A 22890-nucleotide genomic window follows, 5' to 3' on the forward strand; every position below is an offset into this window, starting at 1 on the left:
TGGTACTAACAGCAAGCGGAGTGCGGCAGCGGCCGTAGCAGCGAAGAACTCCACCTGAGGGCACTGAAAAGAGCAGCAGTGACGCGGGGATGCAGTGCAACTCAGTTTTTTGCTTTTGTGTATTATGCAAGCCAGAAGATGCATGACTAATATTTTAATATACGACACAATAAAATATATTATCGCAATGGCCGAAAAATAAGACCGATTCAGCGTGTAGTAGTTACCCAGTCATTCCGATCGAAGGCAGCGCTACCGGCGGCGTGTCAGCGCAGGAGCTCTCTCGTTTTCGGCTCTGTCGGCTGCCGCTCTAGTTCGTATGCAAGCTACGTTGCAAGCTATGGCCTCACTATCGCCACTAGCGGCAGAATGTGTCAAATTTTTGTTAATTCCCTAAAGCTATGCTCTTCAACAACGCTTCATTGGATTCACATTTTAAAATACATTTGGAAATGAACAAAATGTTCATAATATCTTCTGTTGCTTTTTAACGTATTCGAGAGAAGAGAAAGGGTTGATACAAGAGTGAACCTAGTGCGCACTGTTCGTCTTCGGAAATGGAGAGACAGATAGCGCATGAAAAAGAAGACACGCCTTTGACGCGCCCGAAAAGGCGTGTCAAACAGCTAGCGGCGAGTGTGCAGATAGATAGCAGAGAAGTCACGATTTCGCGATTGCTGATATGGCGCTGATAACTTCAGGTAGCGCTGCGGCCTGGTATTGTGCAGTGTATTGTGTTTTAAGTGTGAAACAGGCGCGTAGGGTGCGCTTGTATCGCGTTTACGTGGCTTTATCTCTACATTTTATTGTCCGCTGCCTGCGCACGTTCCGCGCTATCTTCGTTCACTGACTGCCGTCATCGCAAACTCGGATGAAACTCGGGCGAGCGCCAAACTCGGGCCTTCCCGCATAGCGCCCCTGAACTGTCTCAATGCGAAATTAAGTACCGTAAAGTTTCAAGCACACCCACGTCTCATGAATATCTTAACCGAGGGAATAATGTCATACAGTGAATGCAAACATATTTCGGGATATAGGTATGCACCCTTTGTTTCGAGGATGCCCAGTGCAAAAAAAAAAAAAAAGAACGCAGTGGTTGATTTCACGTTAACGCAGTAGTTGTGTTCTAAAGTTGATCCATTGGTCGAAGTTACTTCGACATCTTTGTAAATGCGTTTGCTTGTCAAGGATTGCAGATTACATAGAGCTCTAAACCTTGACGAACAAACGTGGTTTACAGTAAGTGCTTTACGATGTCTCTCGGAAAGCACGCGACTGAATTTACCGTTAGATATAGCTCAAGAGCTTGAGGAACTAATCTTGTTGACAACAAATGTTTTACGAGGTCTCTCCGAAAGTACGCGACTTGATTTAAAATTCCCGGAACCATTCGCTCGGCTTGAAACCTCATTTGCCCGTCTCCTGGAAGGAATCCCAGTGCACATGCATGGGTCATTGCTGCCGTTTCCGTCTGCTGCATCGGCATTGAGTCGCCACTGAACTATGTTATATACAGCGTCGGCGTCGCATTCAGAATGACAAACGGTGAAGTGACTTCTTGTTCAGTACATTTGCATCAAGCTCTACCCCCGGCTGGGACATACACCTACGCAGACTATTCCATTGGGCGTAAAGCCTTCCGGACACGATTCTTTAAGTGGAGCGCAGATAAAATTCTTATACCGCTGTTTGAGGCATGGCAGTCCCGATATTGATGGAAACGCGCTGATCAATTGGTCTCGCTGTTCTTTAAGAAACTTTGACGCTGCACACAGCCTCTTCGGCTGTGAGACGCTGCACAGCCGACTTAACGGGCGAAAACGATTGTGGTTACTCACGAATGGGATTGAGCTATCCTGTAGCAGACAGCCAAGTGGGGGTGAAAGCCGAGCCACAGATTTCGGAGATAAATTCTCCGGACAAACCTTGTAAACACAATTTTTAATGCAAAACTGTAGACGATGATGACGACTTAGCACCGTAATTATCCATAGAGCCAAAATACTAGCCAAGGAAATAACTGATGGCTTCTATATAGCACTAGCAAAACTAAAAGTTCTTTACGAGCTAAACAAGATAACGAACTACAAATGCTTTTTTAAATACAGCGAAAAGACTGGTTGATGCATTCAACAACTTTATTTAACTTTTATTACACGCATCAAGACATTTTCTACTTTCTGCTCGCCTTCCTGTTCGCATTTTCAATATTTGCGCAAGCCGCAAATAACAATGTTCGCAATTTAGCAGAAAAAAAAGCACGAAAGATGTTTGCTAGAAGTCAATGATGGGAACAATTTTTGTACCCTCTTCTTAGTGCGCGCATCTGACTGAGTTCTGTGCGTGGCTCTGTGGCGCGAGGTGGTGCAACTTTGTATCCAGTTACGTTTAATTGATTTGGCGTAGCAGTGCAATGAAAAATGTGTTGGTGTGTAAATGCCAAGTGAACATTTGAAGCGTTCCCACAATTTTCTCGCTGTCGGTGGTTATGTATTTCACTCAGCAGACTATCTTTCTACTCTTCCCCAACTATGCATAACTTGGCCTATTACTTAGGCTTAAAAGAACTTACGTCGGTCCACGAGCTATGACTGAAGTCCTTGAGCCATTTATTGGTTGGTATTAGACAGTATAATCAATGCTGTTTGTAGTGCACAGGAAAAAGAATGGTGCGCGTGACAAGCCACCAATACAATGAATACTGGCGACATAAATGGTCAGCTGAGAGTTTGCATACGATGGCTTTTGGAAGCGATAGTTTTGGATTTCCAACATCCTGTGATTTCCATAAGGTAGGCTTTTCTTCCCCATTAGTGAAAAGCGTGGCAATGCGCTTTTTCCTGATAAAATGGCTCAACACATGAAAAGCTACTTTAAAACAGTGGAGAGAAAGCGAGAAAGCACAAGACAGAGAGGAACAGTTGTCGTTGGCATTCGAAAAGAATGACTCGTTCGTTGTTGCGAAGGGATCATTTACCGACAAAGCTTTTTGCGTCAAATCATTTTAAAGACAAAATGCTTTCATTGTAATGCTTGGTTGCGTCGCTATTCAAGTGCTTCCTTGAACAAGTGCATGTCTGACGCGTTGAAGGCGGTTTGAGAAGTACGAAATGGGGTGCCCTACAGCGACAGAGATAAGGTGAGTGATTGTGCACGGCTCTTGAGAGGCATCAGTAAATTTAAATTGCCAAGTGCCAAATATAACCGAAGAGAAGAAGTGTCTGAAGGAGTAAACGAGGCGCACGATGCCGACTCGTGCCTCTCAAGAGCCGCACACGATCACTCAACTTCTGTCACTTTAGGGTGCCTTGTTTTGTACTTCTCGAACCATTTTCAACGCGCCAGACAAGAAATTGTTCAAGGAAAGCCCGTGAACAGTGACGCAACCGAGGATTTTCGCCTAAAGCATTTATTACAGAACTTAACGAAATTTCAGCTCTTAACGCGGGATTTTCTATTTCTCGAAAAATGTAATTATAATAGCGATTCAGCTTCAACTTTCGCACTTCTGCTCTTGTGACCTTATATGTTCTGTGAAAAGTCATTATTACTTTGATTCAGACTTAACCTCCAAATTAGCTTAATTTTCTGTTCTGTAATCTCGCAATATCTTGCTTTTTACTATTAAGTCACAGTTAGGTGTTTTTTAGAACAGCCTCGAACAATGAATACTTCCTCATTCAAGACAGTTTAACTACCCCGTTGCGGTGACTGCTTTTGATGGCACCAAAGAGAGCATGTTTTGCTTTTGAAATAATATCGTTTTTACTATTTGACAAAGGCTTTAAAACCTCACCCAAAAGAAAGGCGCCAAACACCGAGTTTTATTCATTACCATTTTATTATTAACCATATGACTAAAGTCATACGTTCACAGGCATTATCTCGATTTAAGTTAATTGCCATGTTCAACTCCAGCAGCTGTGAAGCGGTACATTCGTAACGACCGCGTTAGGTTTTTGTCTAGCATTGATAAATAAGGAGTACCACCCAGCTGTAAACTGAAGCTCCGTTATTTTCTGCTGTCGTCAGGGGATGAGCAGCTACTGCAACCTGAAGCGCCCCGAGGCTGTGTTACGTCATGGAAGACGTCATCACGGGCCGGAGGAAATATTCCACTGCTACCACTAGATCAACAGAGTCTGCATCATATCAGAGATCAACATATTGCCCGTGCAATATGGCTTCATATGGATGGTCTGTCCTCTCCGGAAATGCAGAGTGCAGTTCCAGGATGCAGGTGGGATATTGCCCCGCCGCGGTGGCTCAGTGGCTATACGCGCTCGGCTGCTAGCCCGAAAGACGCAGGTTCGATACCGGCCGCGGCGGTTGAATTTCTATGGAGGCTAAATGCTAGAGGCCCGTGTACTGTGCGATGTCAGTGCACATTAAAGAACCCCAGGTGGTCGAAATTTCCGGAGCCCTTCACTACGGCGTCTCTCATAGCCTGAGTCGCTTTGGGACGTTAAACCCCATAAACCAATCCAAACCAGGTGGGATATTACTTTGTACATCACTGCCTCGAGAGCACGCCCACCAGCTGATTCCACGCCACGTCGAATCAGCTGGCGTCGAATCAGACACCACCGCTTTGTTCTATAGTGAGGCAACAGCCTGATAAGAGCGTCGCATTCATTCAAAGATAGCCGTTTATGAAAGCTTGCTTAGCGAAAAATGGTGCTGGCGACTAAAGGTGACGAGGAAAGTCTTTGGCAATAGGTTTTTGTAACAAATAAAGACGAATAAACGGAACAACGAAAATAGCAGCTAACGAATTTGTACTTGCCAGGCGACGATGAAGAGCACCATGATGGATGACTACTAATTAATCGACCAGCACGGACAATTTGATAATGCGCATGTGTGTTATTTCGCGTATGTCTGTGTCTGCTTGCGTGTTTCCACACCAAAAACTATGAATGCGAAGCATCACGTGTACTGGGCCTTTTGCTTCTCAGTGTTACGTTTTAGTTAGCGCGAAATACCCCGACGCCATGTATTATTCCACGACCGCATCTTTCAAGTACTTTGCCAGCAGCGCTCTTTGGTGTAAAGACCAGGAAGCTCGCTCCTTTTACTGTAATGAAAGTGCTTCAGATGCAGCCCACGCAGACGTCATCCACGTGCTGCATCCTTTCTTGGATTACCAAGTAAACGGAAGGCAAATAATAGGCATCGTCGGAGCAAGTAGTTCTACGTAATAAAAAAAAGGAGAACAGACCATTTTCTGCCGTGCACCTTAGTGATATGTTCTTTTCTCTCATATTCAGCTGCCCTCTAAAGTGGAAAGTTTTCTAGGCACTACTACTTCGCACAAGTGCTCTTGGCTTTACAGCGGGAAGCGATGCTGCTTTCTGGCAGCACCGTTTTCACCGACCACACGCTCGCTTACCTCTCGTTTCCTTATTTCCTGCTCCCCATCTCACGCCTCACCTTTTACCCTACAGTCCGTCTTGGTTCCGAAAGCGTCTGTTGGTTCACGCTTTTGTGAAGGAAGGAAAACGGGAAAAAAGAACTCACAAATCAGTCTTTTCTGCTCACCAATCTGTCCTCACAAAGAAAAAAAGAGGAAGAAAACAGAAGAAAAGGGACTAGTCCACTTTTTTTTTATTCGAGAAGACTAGTCCACTCCAAACTATTCGAGCTGCAAGCGGAGATTTCCAACTAAAGGATCCGTTTTCCTTCCTACCACTGCCAGCACAGGCACCAGTGGCTGCAGCAGCGGCGTCCGAAGCAGCAGCAGAATTTCTTCCGCCCTGTTCCTCAAGGCCGACGCGAAAGTCCTCGTTCTTCGCTGCATCTTTCTTTGTCGACCACCGCGCCTATTGTCAACGCGTTCGCGCGCGCGCATGCCTTGGCGCGCTTTTTTCTCGCGCGCAGCCAACTCTTCCTCTTTCCCTCTCTGGGCAGAAGAGTGAAGAGGGAAAGGGCCCGCTCTACGCGGGTGGCGGCGCCGCCGCTAAGAACCGCGGGCGCAGCGCCCCCACCGTCGCTTTCCCCCTCCTCCGGCGAAGCCAGCGCTGCGCCCCGGAGCCGGACCCGGCTCCTCGCGGGCTCGCACCCTGGAGCCACCTGAGTTTTCTCTCAGTACGCGTTCTGATTGGGCGCCGAGCCGGCTGCTCCGGCAGGAGTTCCTGCGCTCCCGTTTTTGCGCCGCCGCTCCCGCTCAGCGGCCGAAAGTGTTTGGACTCAACTTTGTTCTCTCTTGTGTTTCCTATCTTCATCCTCTGTTTCCTCTCGACGAACTTGACCCTGGACTCTTCAATTTGCCCAAGTAATTTCGCCCAAACTTATTGCACGTAGATAAGCTTTTGTGAGCCAGACAGTGGAAGCTTTGCGGCGTGCGGTTTAAAAGTGCGGCCGGAACTTGCGACGAACTGTTTTTTGCGTGTCCGGTCCAGCCCGACCATGCATCCGTCGGTGTCCATCGGGGGTACGAACGGTTCGTTCGCGACGTCCACTGTGGACGAACACGAGCGCTGTAGAGAGATGTACAACAACATTGCTCAAGTCGGCGCTGGCGCAGGTATGTCTACCAACTTTCAGTTACATTTTTTGGTGGACCATTTTTTCCCCCTTAATCTGCCTTCGTGACTTTTTGCGCAACAAGTGAAGGCTAAAGAAAACTTTCCTGACAGCTTGGGTGGGTTGCACTAACCACTACACTGGGCCCATGTGCCTAGTAGTGCCGGATAGTTTTACCAGCAAAAACTTTTCGGGCAGTGAAACGGAGTAACAAAACATAACACTAATAATAACCGCAAGGAAAAAAACAAGGTTGAGGTGACACAAAATGAACCACTATCTTTATGAAATCCTATACAGATGAACAATGAATTAATGAAATACTTTGAACTTCCCCGTTACTTTTCTTTATTTTTGTCTCTATTAGCAAGTTCTCCGTTCAGATAAGAATGTTCTCTTGGCAGCTCTGTCGGTGCACTGATCCGAAATGTTTTAAGAATGCTTAAAAAAGAATGAAGCTCATATTCTATGCATGTTACTTTAAAAAAAAAATATGTTTATAGGGTGCCGTAATTGATTAACTCAACAAGTTCTTGTTTTCGGGTGTCGCAGCATTTTACCCGTTGAGCTCTGAAGACAGAGTACAGCAAGCAGCGCTAAGACTTTCGTATTAAAAATCACCCTGGAAAAGAAATGATAGTCAATGCTGTAAAAGTGTTTTTCATGCTCTTAATTTGTCTGGAGGGGATCGCCTGCTACTTTGGCCTGCATTAGAGTTGAACGGAACCTTTCGTTCATCAAGCGTTCAGTTTACATAGAAAGTTGTGGAAGGCGAAAAAGAAGACCAAAGGGAACGACACAGTATACTCCTAATTAGGATAATGATGCGGGGTCAGATCAGCGTAACTTACGGGCGTAATGAAGCGGTATGATTAGTTGTCTTAATACGAAGTACGCGGCTCGCTTGCGAGCGAATACGGTGGATAGAATACCTATCGATGACGATGAAAAAAATAGAGACAGTAAATGGTGAAAGAGTGAACGCTGTTTTTTTATTTCTGTTGTTTTGTTTCTTTCAAAGAAAAAAAACTAACATTTAATTTCCGCTTTAATGCATTTAATACATTTAAGATTTGATGAGCACATCATAATGGATTTGTGCGTTTTTCAATAAGTGTGCGGTGTTTTATATCAGGGGAACAGATGTATGAATGCGAGAATGCAGCGGGCAAAAAAAAAAAGAGAACAGTAAATCTCTTTTATTACTAGGTCAGTGATTTGCTGAAAATTTCGTGCGCAATAAGGTATTGTTAAATAAAAATCTGGAAGCGTAAATAAATCCCTGGGGGAAAAAAAAAAAAACTTAATCGTCCGCGAACCTGCAATCTTCTGATCCGAAGTCAGACGCCTTTATCCATTAGGCCACGCGGACGGGATGCAGAGGGACAAAACAAAAACTGAGGGCAGCGTCTGTGCAGAATTAAACTGAGTGTTGCATCATTACATGTTTTAGCCTAACCCTTTATTTTTTAATCAGTGAAGTAAGCGCTTCAAGTAAATAGGGAGTGTTCTGAGATTATCAAATCGTTGACAGAACTATTTAGTCCTTTCAGATGGTGATAAGTTGAACTCCACAGTTCTTGAGGTTAAACGACACATCATCCGTTGCTGAAAACCAGTAATATCGCAAAAACAAAACAAAAGAAAATAACCTTGAACATTTTTTTTTAAATTTTAAACATTCCCGGGACGCAATCGGTCATTGCCCAGTTAGTAGAAGCGATTGAGGACATACTGAAGAAGATGAAAATAAGGATCAGTGTAAAATATTCGACATATTTGCCAAATTCAGCTTCAAGAGCTTGTATGCGCCAGCAAATCCAGCTCGATGACTCCGCTTTTTCCCGGACTTAAATTGCCCAGCGAATCACTGACCCAGATCAAGCTCTTGAAATCGTATATATGCCATTTGGCGAAATCAAACGCGACTAGCTCCTTAATTTGATTTTCTTAAATGGATCTAAGAAAGCTGCTTTTCTCGACCACTGATACCTGTTTCACACGAGCACCATCGATCGTTGTTAAGCACGAAGCAGATCTAACTTTGTGAGCGCGAAAGAAGAAAGACACCTTTACAAGGAGATAGTGATGATAGTGATCTTTTTTTTTTTTACGGCGCAAGGGCGTCTGCGGCCATGGCACAAGGTATTTTAGTTTGCTCAAGGTGGGCTCAGAGGCCCATTTCCCAAGCATTTCACCCGGATTAAGAAGCGTGTACCCATTGTATCACCGGTTGGTACCCGGCAGCGCTGGGGATCGAACACCGCACCTACCGCATGCGATGCGGATGCTCAAACCACTAGGCCACCGCTGCGGTAACCTCTACAAGGTTCCAGTATGCTGGTGAACATGCACAAGTGTGACTGATGGGAAATAAGCTGTCATTCACGACTGTTCCTATGATGCTATAAAGCTGTTGAAACAAAAGGCTAAATGCTGTTAAATTTTGTCTTGATCATCGACGCATAGTACATTTGTGAAATCATAAACGCGATAAAAAAGAAGCCCTACTCATAGATATTATCTGTTAACTTTTTAATGCATGTTTGTCATCTATGTTCCCAGCTCGAAAGTGCTGACAGGAGCGCCCTATAATGATCGAGTGCCTCGATCGTAGGTCATAGCTGTACCGACATGAAAAACGGATTAGGGGGGGGGGGGGGGGGGGGGGGGGAGTCTTTCTTCTCGAAGAAGGAAATTGCGCCTTAAACTGCTGTATCAAATATTTGATGATAAAACCGGCAATCAAAAGGAAAAACATTTACACAGGCCCCATTATGTCTCTTCTCGTATTGATCATTGCTTTAAGATTTTGGAATACCGTACCAGAACTAATATGTATGCAAATTTATTTTTTGTTTTTTTCTATCAGTGAATGGAATCGCCTTTCAGGTCAGTAAGTGTGCTGTATGAATGAAGATGTGTTTTTTTCAGCATTGTAACCCCCCTGCTGCAGCGCCTTCGGGCTAAGCGGGGTAACTGTACCTGGCTGGGTCAGGGGACCCAGCCAGGTACAGTTATTGTACCTTTTGTCCCCGGCCCTTAGTTTTCTGTACTGAGAACTAAAATGTTAATAAACTCAAAATTAAATGAAGAACTTGATTGCGTCGAGAAGGACCAAAATCGCGAGCGCTTGAAAATGGCCGTGCTACTTGTGTTCAGATGGATACGCAGTGACTCTAGCATGACTCGTCACAATACGGGAATGTGTGCAGGCGTTTGGCCAATTAGGTTTGTGACCTTGAAACATCCAGAGCGAACAGAATGGACACAGAGGACGCGCTTACAGTAGTGCTTTGTTTTATTTATTGTCACAGTGGAGCTCGAACTGAGCTGCAAACAGTGAAAAAGACCTTTTCTATAAGAAAGGCCACAGTGGCAGAGACATATCTATCGCATTCAGTTTTATGCAAGTTCTATTTAACGACTACATTTTCTTCGCAATCCAAATAACAAAACTGCCCACGACATATTTCAGCAACGTTAGGCTATCTGTCTGTGCGGCCGTGAATCAATAGCTTCCACTCATGCTTTCGTAGTATTAGCTTTCTTTTTGTCCAAATGGCAAACGTACACAAAGGGAATTAGAGCTGGCTTTCCCGTTTGTGGCAGGGAGGGGAAGAGACCCAAGCGGAGTACACTCTCCGATTACGAGACGTCAGCGGCAACGGGAGATGCGGACTGGGGTGCCAGAAATACCTAGCGACTGCAGTATAGAGTAGGCAGTCCGGTGCACAGAGACGACTTCGTCCCCCAGTGACAGCAGGGGGTATAAAGGACCGAGCAGGGATGACGGGACGGCCCGCGACGGCTCTCACATTGTGCGCGACGCGTCGCATCGCTCTTCCTGCGCCTTCCGCTTTTCCGCGCTGCCTTTCCCAACACCGGGAAATGTCGTGCCTTGCTCTCTCCTTTTGCCCGTCTCCTCTCCAATGGCACAGGCCTGTAGAGTTCCTTGTGCAACACCGTTCGAATCCAGAGAACGTTAGTCAGGGATTGCGTACTGAATAGCACAGTAGGACGGCGAGGTCGACGTCGTATGTATACATGAGGCGATAAGTTATATCTTTTTTTCTTATGTTACGACGAAGTAAAGCTGGCGAGCTCGAATGAAACCAGCGCACGTGTGAAGAGGAAGGATTCACCATCGCAGTAAAATTGAAATTATGGAGCTCCTCGAGATATGCAGCGAGTAGGGAAGCATGAAAACGTATGGGCTTACGGGATTACGAGAGGTCGTAACATATAATATTCTGTGAGCGCATCTGCGCTCACATCCTTGGCTCTACGAAGAGACGGAAGTCGGTCATCCGTGGTGAGTTACCGCTGCTCCGTTTCTCCGACTAGGGAAGCGAAAAACTAGGAAGAACCAGCGTTACAAAAGCAATTCCTATGCAGGAGCGCGTGATGATACGAATACTGAATCATTAAACGAAGGACACGAATGCCACACACTGTGGTTAGGGAAATTTGCCAATACCACTCTTACGATGGACATTTTGCTGAGCTACTTGACTCATGATTGTATGTAATGGTGGACTTTGTTGAAATGTGTTCTCTTGCGATACCACGAGGGGTGGACGTCACCTATATGTGCCTCTTTCTGTATATTAACGCTCGACCACTATAGATGCGTCGTAAAAATAAATACAGCACAGCCAGCGCATTTACAGCACCATTTGGAAACCACACGTGCTGAAATAATGGAAAGAAAGGTATGATTTAGCGTGCGAACGTCGGCGCTAAGGTTCGTACATACGTGAGCGGCAGGTCAAATATCACTACGAAAACAGATTTCTTATAAAGGAGCGCATTCGTGAAACATTCCGTTGCGGTTCTGCATGTATGTGAGTGTGCCCAAGCGAGGGGATCCCAGACGAAAAACGATGAAATATTCTGTGGGGTTGCTTCGGTGGCACGTGGATCGTTCGGCTTCGATTGTATCAGAATTTTAATGAACTATGTCGTACTTCGTAGCATATGTCTACATAAATTTTACATCACGTGATCATATAATATGATCACGGTTGATGACAAATAAGTTGAATTAATTCTTATTATCATTATTGAAACAGTTTATTAACTTACTAAATCCAAGTAATCGAAAGAAAAAGTGAGTACTTGAACATCTTTAAAGTGACTAGGAGTGCACTGACCTATGTGTGGACCCATGGCTGGCAGGCACTTTAACGTGCGCATTTCTGTTAAGGTAAATAAAAGAAAACGATACTTCTATTTAACTGTGTAGTGCTCGGCGTATCACGTACGATACAGGGTGATAAAAATGTGAAGTGTTTGGTTGGGCAGGCGAAAGAGCATCAAATCCTCAGATGAATTGCCCAAACCGCATTTCTTTAAGTATTTGTAAGCAAAATGATGCTAGGCGCGCTACCCGGAACTCAACTGCATTCTGGTGCCAGGAAGATGAACGACAGCGAAGCGCCGAGTAGTGGCGCGGAGGCACCGTATTGTGCGCCGACCACTACTAAAGTCGCTGCCTTTACTGACTTGTTTTAGCATGAGCCACGCGAAGAGAATTACTGGATTGAGAAGTCCGTATGACTAAAAAAAAATAAAATATTCGAGCATCCTCATGCTTTCCGCAGTTTTTAGGTATAATTTCCACGTGCTTTCGTACGGTTTCCGGATGGTATGCGTGACTTCAGGCGGCATTCGTAAGCATTCCGCATTTTTCGAATGTGTTTGACAATTCTGTAAGAACATTATGCATAGATTCCATATGGACCATATGACTCGTGCAGAACACAAAATGAATCTAATGAAATTACATATTAACCACAGAGAAAATGGACAGATGCCTTGCTAAGTCACTCAGGAGATGGACTGCAAAACATGATCAATGAGTTAGACAGGCAGAGCAGTACTGTGCGTCTAAGCAGGAAACCAAAGTAATGTTCAACAGTCTCGGAAGGAAAGAGCAGTTTATCATTGGTGGCGAGGTGCTGCAAGTGGTAAGGGAAGAGGTAGTGACCGCTGATCCTGATCACGAGAGGGAAATAACTAGAAGAATACGAATGGGGTGGAGCGCATATTGCAGGTCCTCTCAGATAATGGATGGCAGTTTACCAATATCCCTCAACAGAAAAGTATACAACAGCTATATCTTTCCGGTGCTTACCTACGGGGCAGAAACGTGGAAAATAAAGAAAAGGGTTCAACTTAGGTTGAGAACAGCACAGCGAGCTATGGAAAGAAAAATGACAGGTGTAACTTTAAGAGGTTGGAAGCGCGCAGAGTGGGTGAGGGAACAAACGTGGGTTAATGACATCCTAGTCGAAATGAAGAGGAAGAAATTGGATTGGGCAGAGCATGTAATTCGAAAGCAAGATAACCGATGGTCCTCAAAAGTGACGGACTGCATTCCAAGAGAAGGCAAGCGTAGCGGGGAGCGGCAGAAAGTTAGGTGAGCGGATGAGATTAAGAAGTTTGGCTGGCCTACGGTGTCCGCAGCTGGCACAGGACGTGGTTAATTGATGAGATATTTGAGAGGCCTTTGTCCTGCAGTGGGCGAGGTCAGACTGCTGCTGATGATGATGATGATGATGATGATGATGACGACGGATAAATTTGCAAGTTTTCTCTCACATTACGATGACCAGTTTTAGAACCGTAATTGTTTGCTCATTTACGAATTATTTTCGCCTTCATTCTGTTCGGAAGCCCAGCCTTAGAAAACGGAATAAACGAATACGTGATCCCTGACATCACAGGCGGTCCCTATAAATAGTACAGGTACAATAGAGAATGGAGCAAAATAATTCTTACAACAAATGGCTGTAGGTTCCCGCCTGGAGCAAAAAAAAAAAAGCATACGCAACCAGCACAACAAAAACAGATCTTCCTGGAACGCTTGTGTCAGAATAAAGAAGAGGAGAGGTTTAACATGCTGGAGTATAGTCATGGAGCGTAACTAATATGTATGAAAACTATAACAAGTGCTCTGCTGTAACCACGCAGCAAGATAAGCCGGAAACCACATACTGGAAATATTGTAAGTGACGCTTAGGCAACGAAGTTCTGGGAGATTGCCGTCATTGCAATTTAGGTGATATCTTACTCTTGCGCAAACATCAGCGCAACTTGGAAGCACCCCTGTGCGTAACAGCCATGCAAGTGTTGAATTTTTTTCTAGGTATGTAATGTTGCAAGAAATCGTGCGAGGTAAACCCGAGTCCGCAGTACCTTAATTTTTTCTCTTTCTTCTTTCTAGATGGAATCTGACTTTACGTGGCACCTGCGCACGTCTCAGCGAATGAGTTTCTCTCTTAAGGACGTGGCCAGAATGGCCTTAAACAGAAAGGCAACAGAAATGTAACAAGTTGCAGACACAGCTCGGTGCGCGCGCGGAGCTTGTACTGCATGAGGAATCCTCATCGCAATCGAATCACTGCCACACCAAAGCAAACACCGACCGTCACAGTAAGGCCTCGCCAAGGGGCTGAAATTCAGGAGCAGGCACGAATATAGAGATGTCTACCATCAATATAATCGACTTGAGCTGTCGCTGAAGTGCCGGGTATATCGCTATTTTTTTTTTCTGAAACGGCAGATATCGGAAAAATGGCATGTCCTCGTGAATTCTTTCTTTCTCTTTGCTTTCCGCTCAAAGTCACCAAATTTTAGAAATAACAGAAATCGATTCTCGCAATGGCAGGCTAACACTGCATGACGGTTCCTTTCAATAACTCCCCATCGGGCAGCTGCTGCACCCTACGTTGTCAGGAATTCTCACTCGATTAGCTCAAAGAGCGCTAAGTTTGTCTCCAACAAGGGGAGGTTCAGAATCGATCCCCTCTCCTAGCTGTCACGGTCTCTGGGTCGGTCGAGGATATCTTGTGCAGTACTTCTCCAACTGCTGACCCTCGTTTAAAGCGCCGGAATTTCGACCGGCTCTGCGCTCTGCGCTTCAGCGGCGTCTCTCGTCGGTTGCGGAATGTTCGACCGTCGCGACCGTCCGTTTTCAGACCGTTTCTACGCGAAATGGCGTGCCTAATTCTCTCGGCGGGAACCAGAAGGGACAGAAGCAAAAGAAGCCTTCGAATGCAGATTTCTCAATGCAGGAGAACTTTATGAAAGGGGGGAAAAAATGGAAGAAGCTCAAAATTTTCTAGGCATAAAAATGTGGACAAAAACATTGCGTTTTGCCGCAAGAACATCCTATTTGAACAACAGACGAGTGGCACTGAGAATGCGAATCGCAGCTTGCTGATGACTTTGAGTTGGTCTGGTTTCAACACCTCCACAAATGAAAACAAACAAACAAACAAACAAACAAACAAACAAACAAACAAACAAACAAACAAACAAACAAACAAACAAACAAACAAACAAACAAACAAACAAACAAACAAACAAACAAACAAACAAACAAACAAACAAACAAACAAACAAACAAACAAACAAACAAACAAACAAAAGAGGTAAAGAAAGGCTGGTTGTGCGGTGATTTAGAAACAGGCATTACTCTGCCCAAACCCTGTCAAGGTTGACATGAAACAGTGGAGAGGGTATGAAAACCAAATACAATGCGGTTTTCCCAAGCATTGCTGTTACGGAATTGATATGGAATAAGAAAATGATTGATTGCGCTTCGAGGCCATGAAAGGGCCTGCACTTAGTCAATGTTTGCACTGATGTAGACGCTAGAGAGCTGTAGCGCACGAAAATCAGAGGAAGAATTCACAGATGGCTCCAAGATGAAAGGGGACAAATTATCCACATTCAAGCAACGACAACTGCATATCTGTGAGCGAAAAGCGCAATTTTTTCTTTGTTTAAGATTGCTTTATTTGGACGGATAAAGTCCGTGGCAAATGTTTCGCTTCAATGCGGAAGTAACAGCAAAATTTATTCTTTCATGGAAATGTAGTGTTCTCTTGAATATTGGAAATGCCCATGCTTCGGAACTGTTCGTGACTGGCTCGCGTTCACAATTTTGGCAATTGTGGAAGCTGGGTTTCAATTTAGCCAACTTTCTGGCCAGTCACTTCCAAACTTTGACGCACGTGCAGCTTTAACAAATCGACACCTCATTAGGTGGCGCCAGCAGTAGCTTCAACTTAAAACTTCGCCGAGCAGGGGCTCGTAACAGACTCCCATTAGACACTTATTCAATATTAATAATATTGACTTTATTCTGTTAAAAAGTGACTTAAGCGAATTTTCCCATTACAGTGAATTGTAAACAACAAATGGTGTGGCTCTTAAAAAGCGTCGTATGCGCGCTCCGTACGATGCAGGCAACAGGTTCAGAACAAAAGCGCGCGGAAAGTTTCCCGAAAGTGTGTGTGCAAGGCTTAATTTCTATATGCGCCAGAAGAAAGAAGCGGGTCAACAGTGTAGTGTAGGGCCCACATTGTAGAAACCCGGCTTAAATTAAAGGCTGCACCGTATCAGAATGTGGAGTTTTGTCTCTTGAGCCTTGTGTGTAGTTGAAGCAGCTGGAAGGACCAGCTTGGCAGCTTGTTTTCTTTGAAAGCATGGACGATCTGTGGGACATCTGTCGCCTTCCCACAGACACGAGCGGTGGTTCTTGAGAGCGTGCTCAGAGAAAGGTGAAGTATAATGCTTTTAAGTTGCTCGCGGGGCGAACTTTGTCGCGGCATGCAAACACACAGCGTTGGTGATAGAATGACCGCACTGCACATTGTTTCGTTTTGTGCAAAAAAGAAATTTTGAGAAAAAATGCAAAGTGTGAGAACATAAGGATCTTGGTAGGGAATGCCTTCAGTACACACTTCCTTCTCTTCTAAATAGGTATATCCACATTAACCTCGATTTGTTTTCTTTTTCACGTCGTGAACTACATAATTTGTTTTTGAATAACATGGTTTAAGTTTCATTATGTATACATATTGCTGTTTCGTGTATTCTCCGGTGCTTCCTTGATCTGCTTGTTTTTTTAAAATTGTGTAAACTCTTGTGTTGCCTCCCTGTCAATAATTAGGATTGTAGACTCGTCAAGCTGCCCAAGGGCAGCTTTTTTCTACGATTCCTCCATCTGTACTGCTAGATGGGAAATAAACTTTGATTTGAAACTTTGATTTGAGTTGGGGGCAGAAAAATGTTTTCTTTTTTTCTTCCGCTCGGATCTGAAGAGACAGGTTGGTTGGTTACAACAAGGTGACAATAGCGCTTGAAGGAAAGGAAGGGGCCAGTATGAACAATGAACACTGTGTTCATATATATATATATATATATATATATATATATATATATATATATATATATATATATATATATATATATATATATATATATATATATATATATATATATATATATATATATATATATATATATATATATATATATATATATATATATATATATATATGAACACAGTGTTCATTGTTCATACTGGCCCCTTCCTTTCCTTTAAGCGCTTTAAACGAAACAATCTGCTTGTTTCGAATACTGTAATACACTCGAAAAAGGCTGGTCCTCCAGCCGAAACGTCGTGAATTAAATCTTGATGTTTTTCAATTTCTGGTGACCTTATCTTATATTAATCAATCAGCTGCCAAGGAATAATTTTTGATATATATATATATATATATATATATATATATATATATATATATATGACCACTCACTCATCCATATATATATGGATGTCCCGTCTATAAGTAACCAAATTCTTAAAAAAGACAGTGTCCTTGGCGAGTGAAGCCAACTGAGAAAAAGACGCACCATTGTTCGCCCTGCAATGTTTCTTGGTGAAGCCTAATTAGCTAACATTTAAAATAAAACAGTGTAAAAAGCTTCAGTTTGAAATTTTAAGAACACAACGAAAAACAGCAAACAGCAATATTTATAAACTGCCTTTTACATGCATCTTGTTACCGCCCTAAAAAGCAAGCACACTCAGTACGAAAACTACCGCATGATAGAGATGCTACTTTAGCGCCCCAAGACGCGATTTCTCAGAACGAAGTGCGCTCATCTCTGAAGTGCTCTGCCCGACGCGGCTCGAATTTTCAGTGACCATAAGAGGTGCGCCAGCTACGCCTTTGACGGGCTTCCTGTACTGGCCGGTAAAAATCTCTATAAATGGTATCTTGCAAACATTTAAGTCTGCCGTTTTTCCAAGACGTAAAAAGTTTTAGCGATAATAGATATACAAAGCCAATGAGAAGGCCGACACGCACGCACGCACGCACGCACGCACGCACGCACGCACGCACGCACGCACGCACGCACGCACGCACGCACGCACGCACGCACGCACGCACGCACGCACGCACGCACGCACTCACTCACTCACTCACTCACTCACTCACTCACTCACTCACTCACTCACTCACTCACTCACTCACTCACTCACTCACTCACTCACTCACTCACTCTCCATGCGAACGCATTAAGGAACCCACTTATTGACTGTGAAACAGCATGCGCTTTATTTAAAAGTTAGGAGTGCACGATTATTTTGTTGACTTTGTATAAGAATTCTTGCAGTCTTGCCACGACTTAACTCACTTAGCTCTCAGAAGTTGATTAAATACCACTTTATTATACATTATAATACGAGCGACGCTGCCTTACAAAGGCATGAGGATGCTTAATAGCAGTTGAACTTGCTCTGAGTCCGCGTTGGAATCTATTTTACCATGCAGCCGTCCCATCAATCGTTGATGTGTTTAGCGAGTCTAAAAATTGAATTCGCTTACTACTGCGCTGTGTTTATATTTACAAGTTGCATTACATTTAGTCTTCATGCCAGTTTCGTGCCTTGTACTACCCATACAATTCACTGAGTCATAGAATTTTAAAACAGCCGTTCCGTCCTCAACAGCTTTGTTCCTCTCTAAACTTTCGCTGTTCAGGTGAAGGGTGCCGAATTACTTTCCGTTTGGTATTGGGGAAGGGATAACGCAAGGATGGCCTGATCATCAGGTGTGACGTAATTTGTGATGTAAAAGCCTGGACACCCGAGCTGCCCCTTGCTTTGTCGAGAGACCCGGCACAAAAGCAGCGCACTTCTTTGATACTCTCTGTTCCCGTTCTCGTTTTGTTCTTGCTGTTGTTGCCGCGCTTTTCGACAGCCACCCCTCTCTTTTCCTACTGTCTTGACCTCGGAAGACTGTGTGTAGCCGTACTCTCTTCCCGGTGAATGAGGGAAGCAGCAGCTCAAGACGCCTGTTCAGGGTTGCGCAATGAAAGAGGCCAGGCGAGATGGGGAACTCTTATAGAACACCTTAATCAAAGGGTGCGAGTCAAGTAGTATCTATTCACTCCGCTCTTCTACGGTCTCTTTCGAGACGTTACCCTGATTAAATCGGGCTACAACAAAAATGGTTTCTCATAAAGTAGAGGCAATATAGTTTCACACGAAGAAACTGCATCGTTTATTATGACTTATTTACTTCATTACTCTCGGGGCTATAGTGTATTACACAGAGGAGTGGGCTGCAACAAAAAATGCGAAAAATATGAATATAAACGAGGCTCACGAAAATTAAAGTACGCTACGTGCCAACAGATAATAAAAATATATGACGAAAAGTGCAGACTGTAAAAATCCTGATAAATTAAGTCTTCTATCAATTGGGACTCCTTTTCAGGAGGACAGCTATTTTAAAAGAAAAGACCAGTTCGAACAGTGTACATACCTAATGGGGTTATTAATATTGTGCCGGTCGTGCTGGGGCGATGAAGCGCGATGAAAATGGGGCATAAAGGAAGTCTGTTTGGGTGCTGAAGCATGCTTATTGTCTAATCGCGAATCCTTTGTTAGAGTGCTTTCTTGCGGTGCGATCCAATTTTCTTAAAAGCTAGGGAGCCGTGCGTTGTTACTCAATCTATAAATTTGTGAGAATACTTGCTGCTTATTTTATACCCGCGGCATTACATGGAGTATTTGTGTCGTGAGCCGAGCGAGCAGGGATCTATTTGTCGAGCGATTGCAGTGGAATGCATAGTTTTATGTGTTATGTAAGGTGTTTGTTTTCTCTTTTTCGGCGCAGCCTTGACTGATCTATATTAAAAGCGATCAAAGAAGGTGCCTTCTTGCTGTCGATGTTTTTAATTCGCTGCAGCAAAAAAAAAAAAAAAAACGCCAATTAGGATAACCTTTAGGGTTTCGTCTTGCTCTGTTTACACGTCGGGCACTGAGCACTTTAGCAGAATTCGGATTACCGGCGCAAATAACGAAAACGATAACTCCTACCTTAATTGGTAGTAAAGGACATTGACGACTTCAACGAAGTAGATAGGTCGCTTATGGCAGGCATTCTTGCCGTTTACCATGGGCAGCTGAGAAGTATTTCTCCTTCGCCTATGGCAAAAAGTGGCTGCATTCGAATCGGTGCATCGAAGTGCGCTCTATTTTGAGTTCATGCCAGCTTGGAGTACGCGCCGCGAAGCACTGTTTACGAAAGCTTCCGTAAACAAGGAGTGCAACCAACGAGTTTCACGGAAGTGCTCCCCACCATATTCTTCAATACACGGCGCAACTAACCTCGAGCGCACAAAGCTCTGTTTGCTTTCCGAGCATCAGGCGTCCGGTCTTTAACGCATAAACTACACCGGGGCTTCAAACAAGAGTGGTGGTTGGTGGAGGTCGGTGGGGAATGTGTGTTGGGGGAGGGGGCAGCCAGCAAGCTGCCATGCGTCGTTTGGAAGTCTCTCCGCTGAGTCCTCTCTCGCCCCCTGTTCTTCGCCGTACACACACTGCCCCCTCGTATCGGCTGGAGGTCGCGTGCGCCGTGGATCCCCGCGTCGCCGTCCTTGAATCCGCGCGGCAGCCGCTTCCGACGGAGCAACTGCTGTAGCGTCCGGTCCGGCTATTTCTGAGGCCTCGCGGTGCAGGCGCTACGTAGCGAAGTCGTCGTACGATGAGCGCGTTCCGCGAGTGCCCCTCAACGGCCGGCCGGCCATCAATGAGGAACGGCCGCAAATGACCCGCTTGGGGCATCGGCTGCTGCTGCTGCTGATGCTGTGCACTGCTCCCACGCACGCTCCCTGCTCCTTCTCCCATTCTCTCCCCTCACGGCCGACGAAACAAGATGAGGGGAGGAGGAAAAAGTAAGACGGTGTGGATGCCTCTGTTTCTGCACGGCCCGGATGCTGCTCCTCTTCCTTCGTGGTGCGTTTTAGTGTCGGACGGCCACGTCAGGCAGGCAGCAACTGCTACTGCGGCATTAGAACATGGCCTTGGGTGAGCGTAAAATTAAAAAAAAAAACGAAATGAAAAGTGAAAGATATTGGAAAGCAAGAGAAAGTAAAGATAAAGCGAAAGTAAAGATGGACGCTATGGCCATGGCTGCACGAACCATTAAGCAAAAATGGTGCCCAGGAAGCCGAAAGGAAACAAAATAGAAGCTTTGCAGGGGGATAGAACATGGCACCCGCACGTGGTATTTCAAGGCCCGTAAGCACGATCCAATACACCGTGCGCTTGAAATGACTCCATAAAGAAACGAATAAAACTGGAAAGATTGAGGGCTACTTCCGCGTTTTGGGCTTTCGCGTTAGTTTTTGTACTATCTGCTCAGAATTCCTGCAATGTTCAGCTTAGCGCAATTTTTTCCACGTATCTATTGTTTGACAGGATACACAAAAGATAAACGCAGAACAGCAGTGATGAGAAAAGGTATTGAAAGACGGGAGGCCATGGCTGCATCTGCTGCCAACTACTGAGTGAACTGAAACTCAAAGGAATAAAATCTGTGTGTTGAGAAATAAGGCTACAGAAAGACACGTGCAGTACGAGTAAAATAACGTTATTCATACTGAGCCACTTTCTACGCGTGTCTTCTTTTAAATTCGCGGTGATTTAATAATTTTCGGCTGTTTGGAACAAAATAAATAATGAATATATGAAACAGATGTTTCTTTAGTGCCAGATCCTTGTACCTTTTACTACGACCTAGAAAATTTACTTTATTATTTTCGCTGTTATCTTTTGCTAGTAATATATTTTTAAATAAGACACCTGTTTGTAGCTTCAAGATTACTGGTAATTTACACCTGCCCTAGTTCTTAACTCAAACATGTTCACCCATTGCAGAACGCCCTCATTTACGAGCTACATATTCATTATATTGAGTATTGCTTACACCGCGAAGAACCTAAACATGGCCACGACTCGTCTGGAGCACTTTCACTGGAAATTAATTCAGAACTGTAAGAATAGAAAGCGCGAATTTAGTGAGAGTGATAGTGCTCGGCTTTTAGGTTGAAGCGCACTGTCGGGGGAAGTTTGAATATAAAGCGCCTGTAAACAAAGCGTGAAACCCCTGCTGTGCGCTTAATCTTTTGTCAGGCCGATAATCCGCTTATTTAGAACTCCACATACAGCTGCTGTGCAGGGAACAGCAAGTCCTGGACAGGGCTGAAGAAGAGGGGAGGGGGGGGGGGTGACAAAAAATAATCGATTGCAAAGAGCGTTGTTTATTCTGACAGATGGCGCGCACTTAAGGCACCCAAGGCATTCGTCATCCGCCGTGTGATTTTACACTCGCTTTTTTCTTCGTCGGGGCGAGTTGTTGCCAAACCCAGCTCGAGCATCCTTTAATACCCGGCCGCGGTGGCGAGCCTATAGAGGGCGCTTCGTGGACGACTGCGGCAAAGCCCGCGTTCGGCGCCTCGACGCGACACGTCGCGCTTGTGCCCTATCTAATGCCTGCAATTTGTCAGGCCCGCCGCGGCAGCAGAGAAAGGGACATTAAGCCCACGGTTGCCGGACTGGCGAAGCGATCTCGAGAGCGCCGCCAGCGGGCTCTTGCCGCGAAACACCGAAGCGCAATGCGTTTATCCCCTCACAGATGCTACTGCATGCAACCGTGTTTCTTTTCCCATTTTCTTCCTCTTGATCTCGTCTGCCCTGTTTCCTGTCGCCCTGCGCTGAGGTCGCGTAGCGGGAGGAATTTGAATTGATAATGCACGATGCTCCCGCGCGGCCACCATCAATCGAGATATTGTTTCGCACCGGTGGGCGTCCGGTGTGGCCCCAGCACGGCCGTGGCGCGGTCACTTTCCGCGCAGTTTCAGCACCGCGCCTTGTCGTTTGTCCTGCGCGTGACTTGAAGCTTTTCCCTATTTTCCAACTTTTTTTCCCCCTTTGTTCAAGCTGGCGAGCTTCGCATCCTCCTCCGGCCTTGTCCCTCCCCCTTTTCTGAAGCCGAGGCCGTGCGTTCGGCGCCGTGCCTTGGGCCACGTTCCACGGCCACATGTTGCCTGTTACGCGCTCGATTTATGGGCGCCCTGCAAAAAGCGGCCGCCGTGACGCGATCATTTGAGCCGATGCGCGGTGGCGATTTTTACTCGCATTCTGTGTCGCTGCCGCTTTTCCTCTCCTGGAAGAGCTATGAGGGAGCGCTCTTCCCCCAGTACTCGTCC

At 45.1% G+C, this 22890-nt stretch overlaps 1 protein-coding gene across 1 annotated transcript in view; it reads left to right on the forward strand.

Annotated features, from left to right (window-relative positions):
* The first annotated feature begins 6408 nt into the window (after positions 1-6408).
* Positions 6409-22890, forward strand: part of LOC149341727 (corticotropin-releasing hormone receptor 1-like) — a 177014-nt gene continuing 160532 nt past the window's right edge. The window contains exon 1 of the mRNA XM_089543891.1: positions 6409-6526. Within this exon, the coding sequence (XP_089400017.1) occupies positions 6409-6526 (118 nt within the window). The remainder of the gene's footprint in view (positions 6527-22890) is intronic.

The sequence above is a fragment of the Amblyomma mixtum genome, chromosome 5 (genome assembly GCF_055824585.1).
Source record: "Amblyomma mixtum isolate Tamu chromosome 5, ASM5582458v1, whole genome shotgun sequence".
NCBI lineage: Eukaryota > Metazoa > Arthropoda > Arachnida > Ixodida > Ixodidae > Amblyomma > Amblyomma mixtum.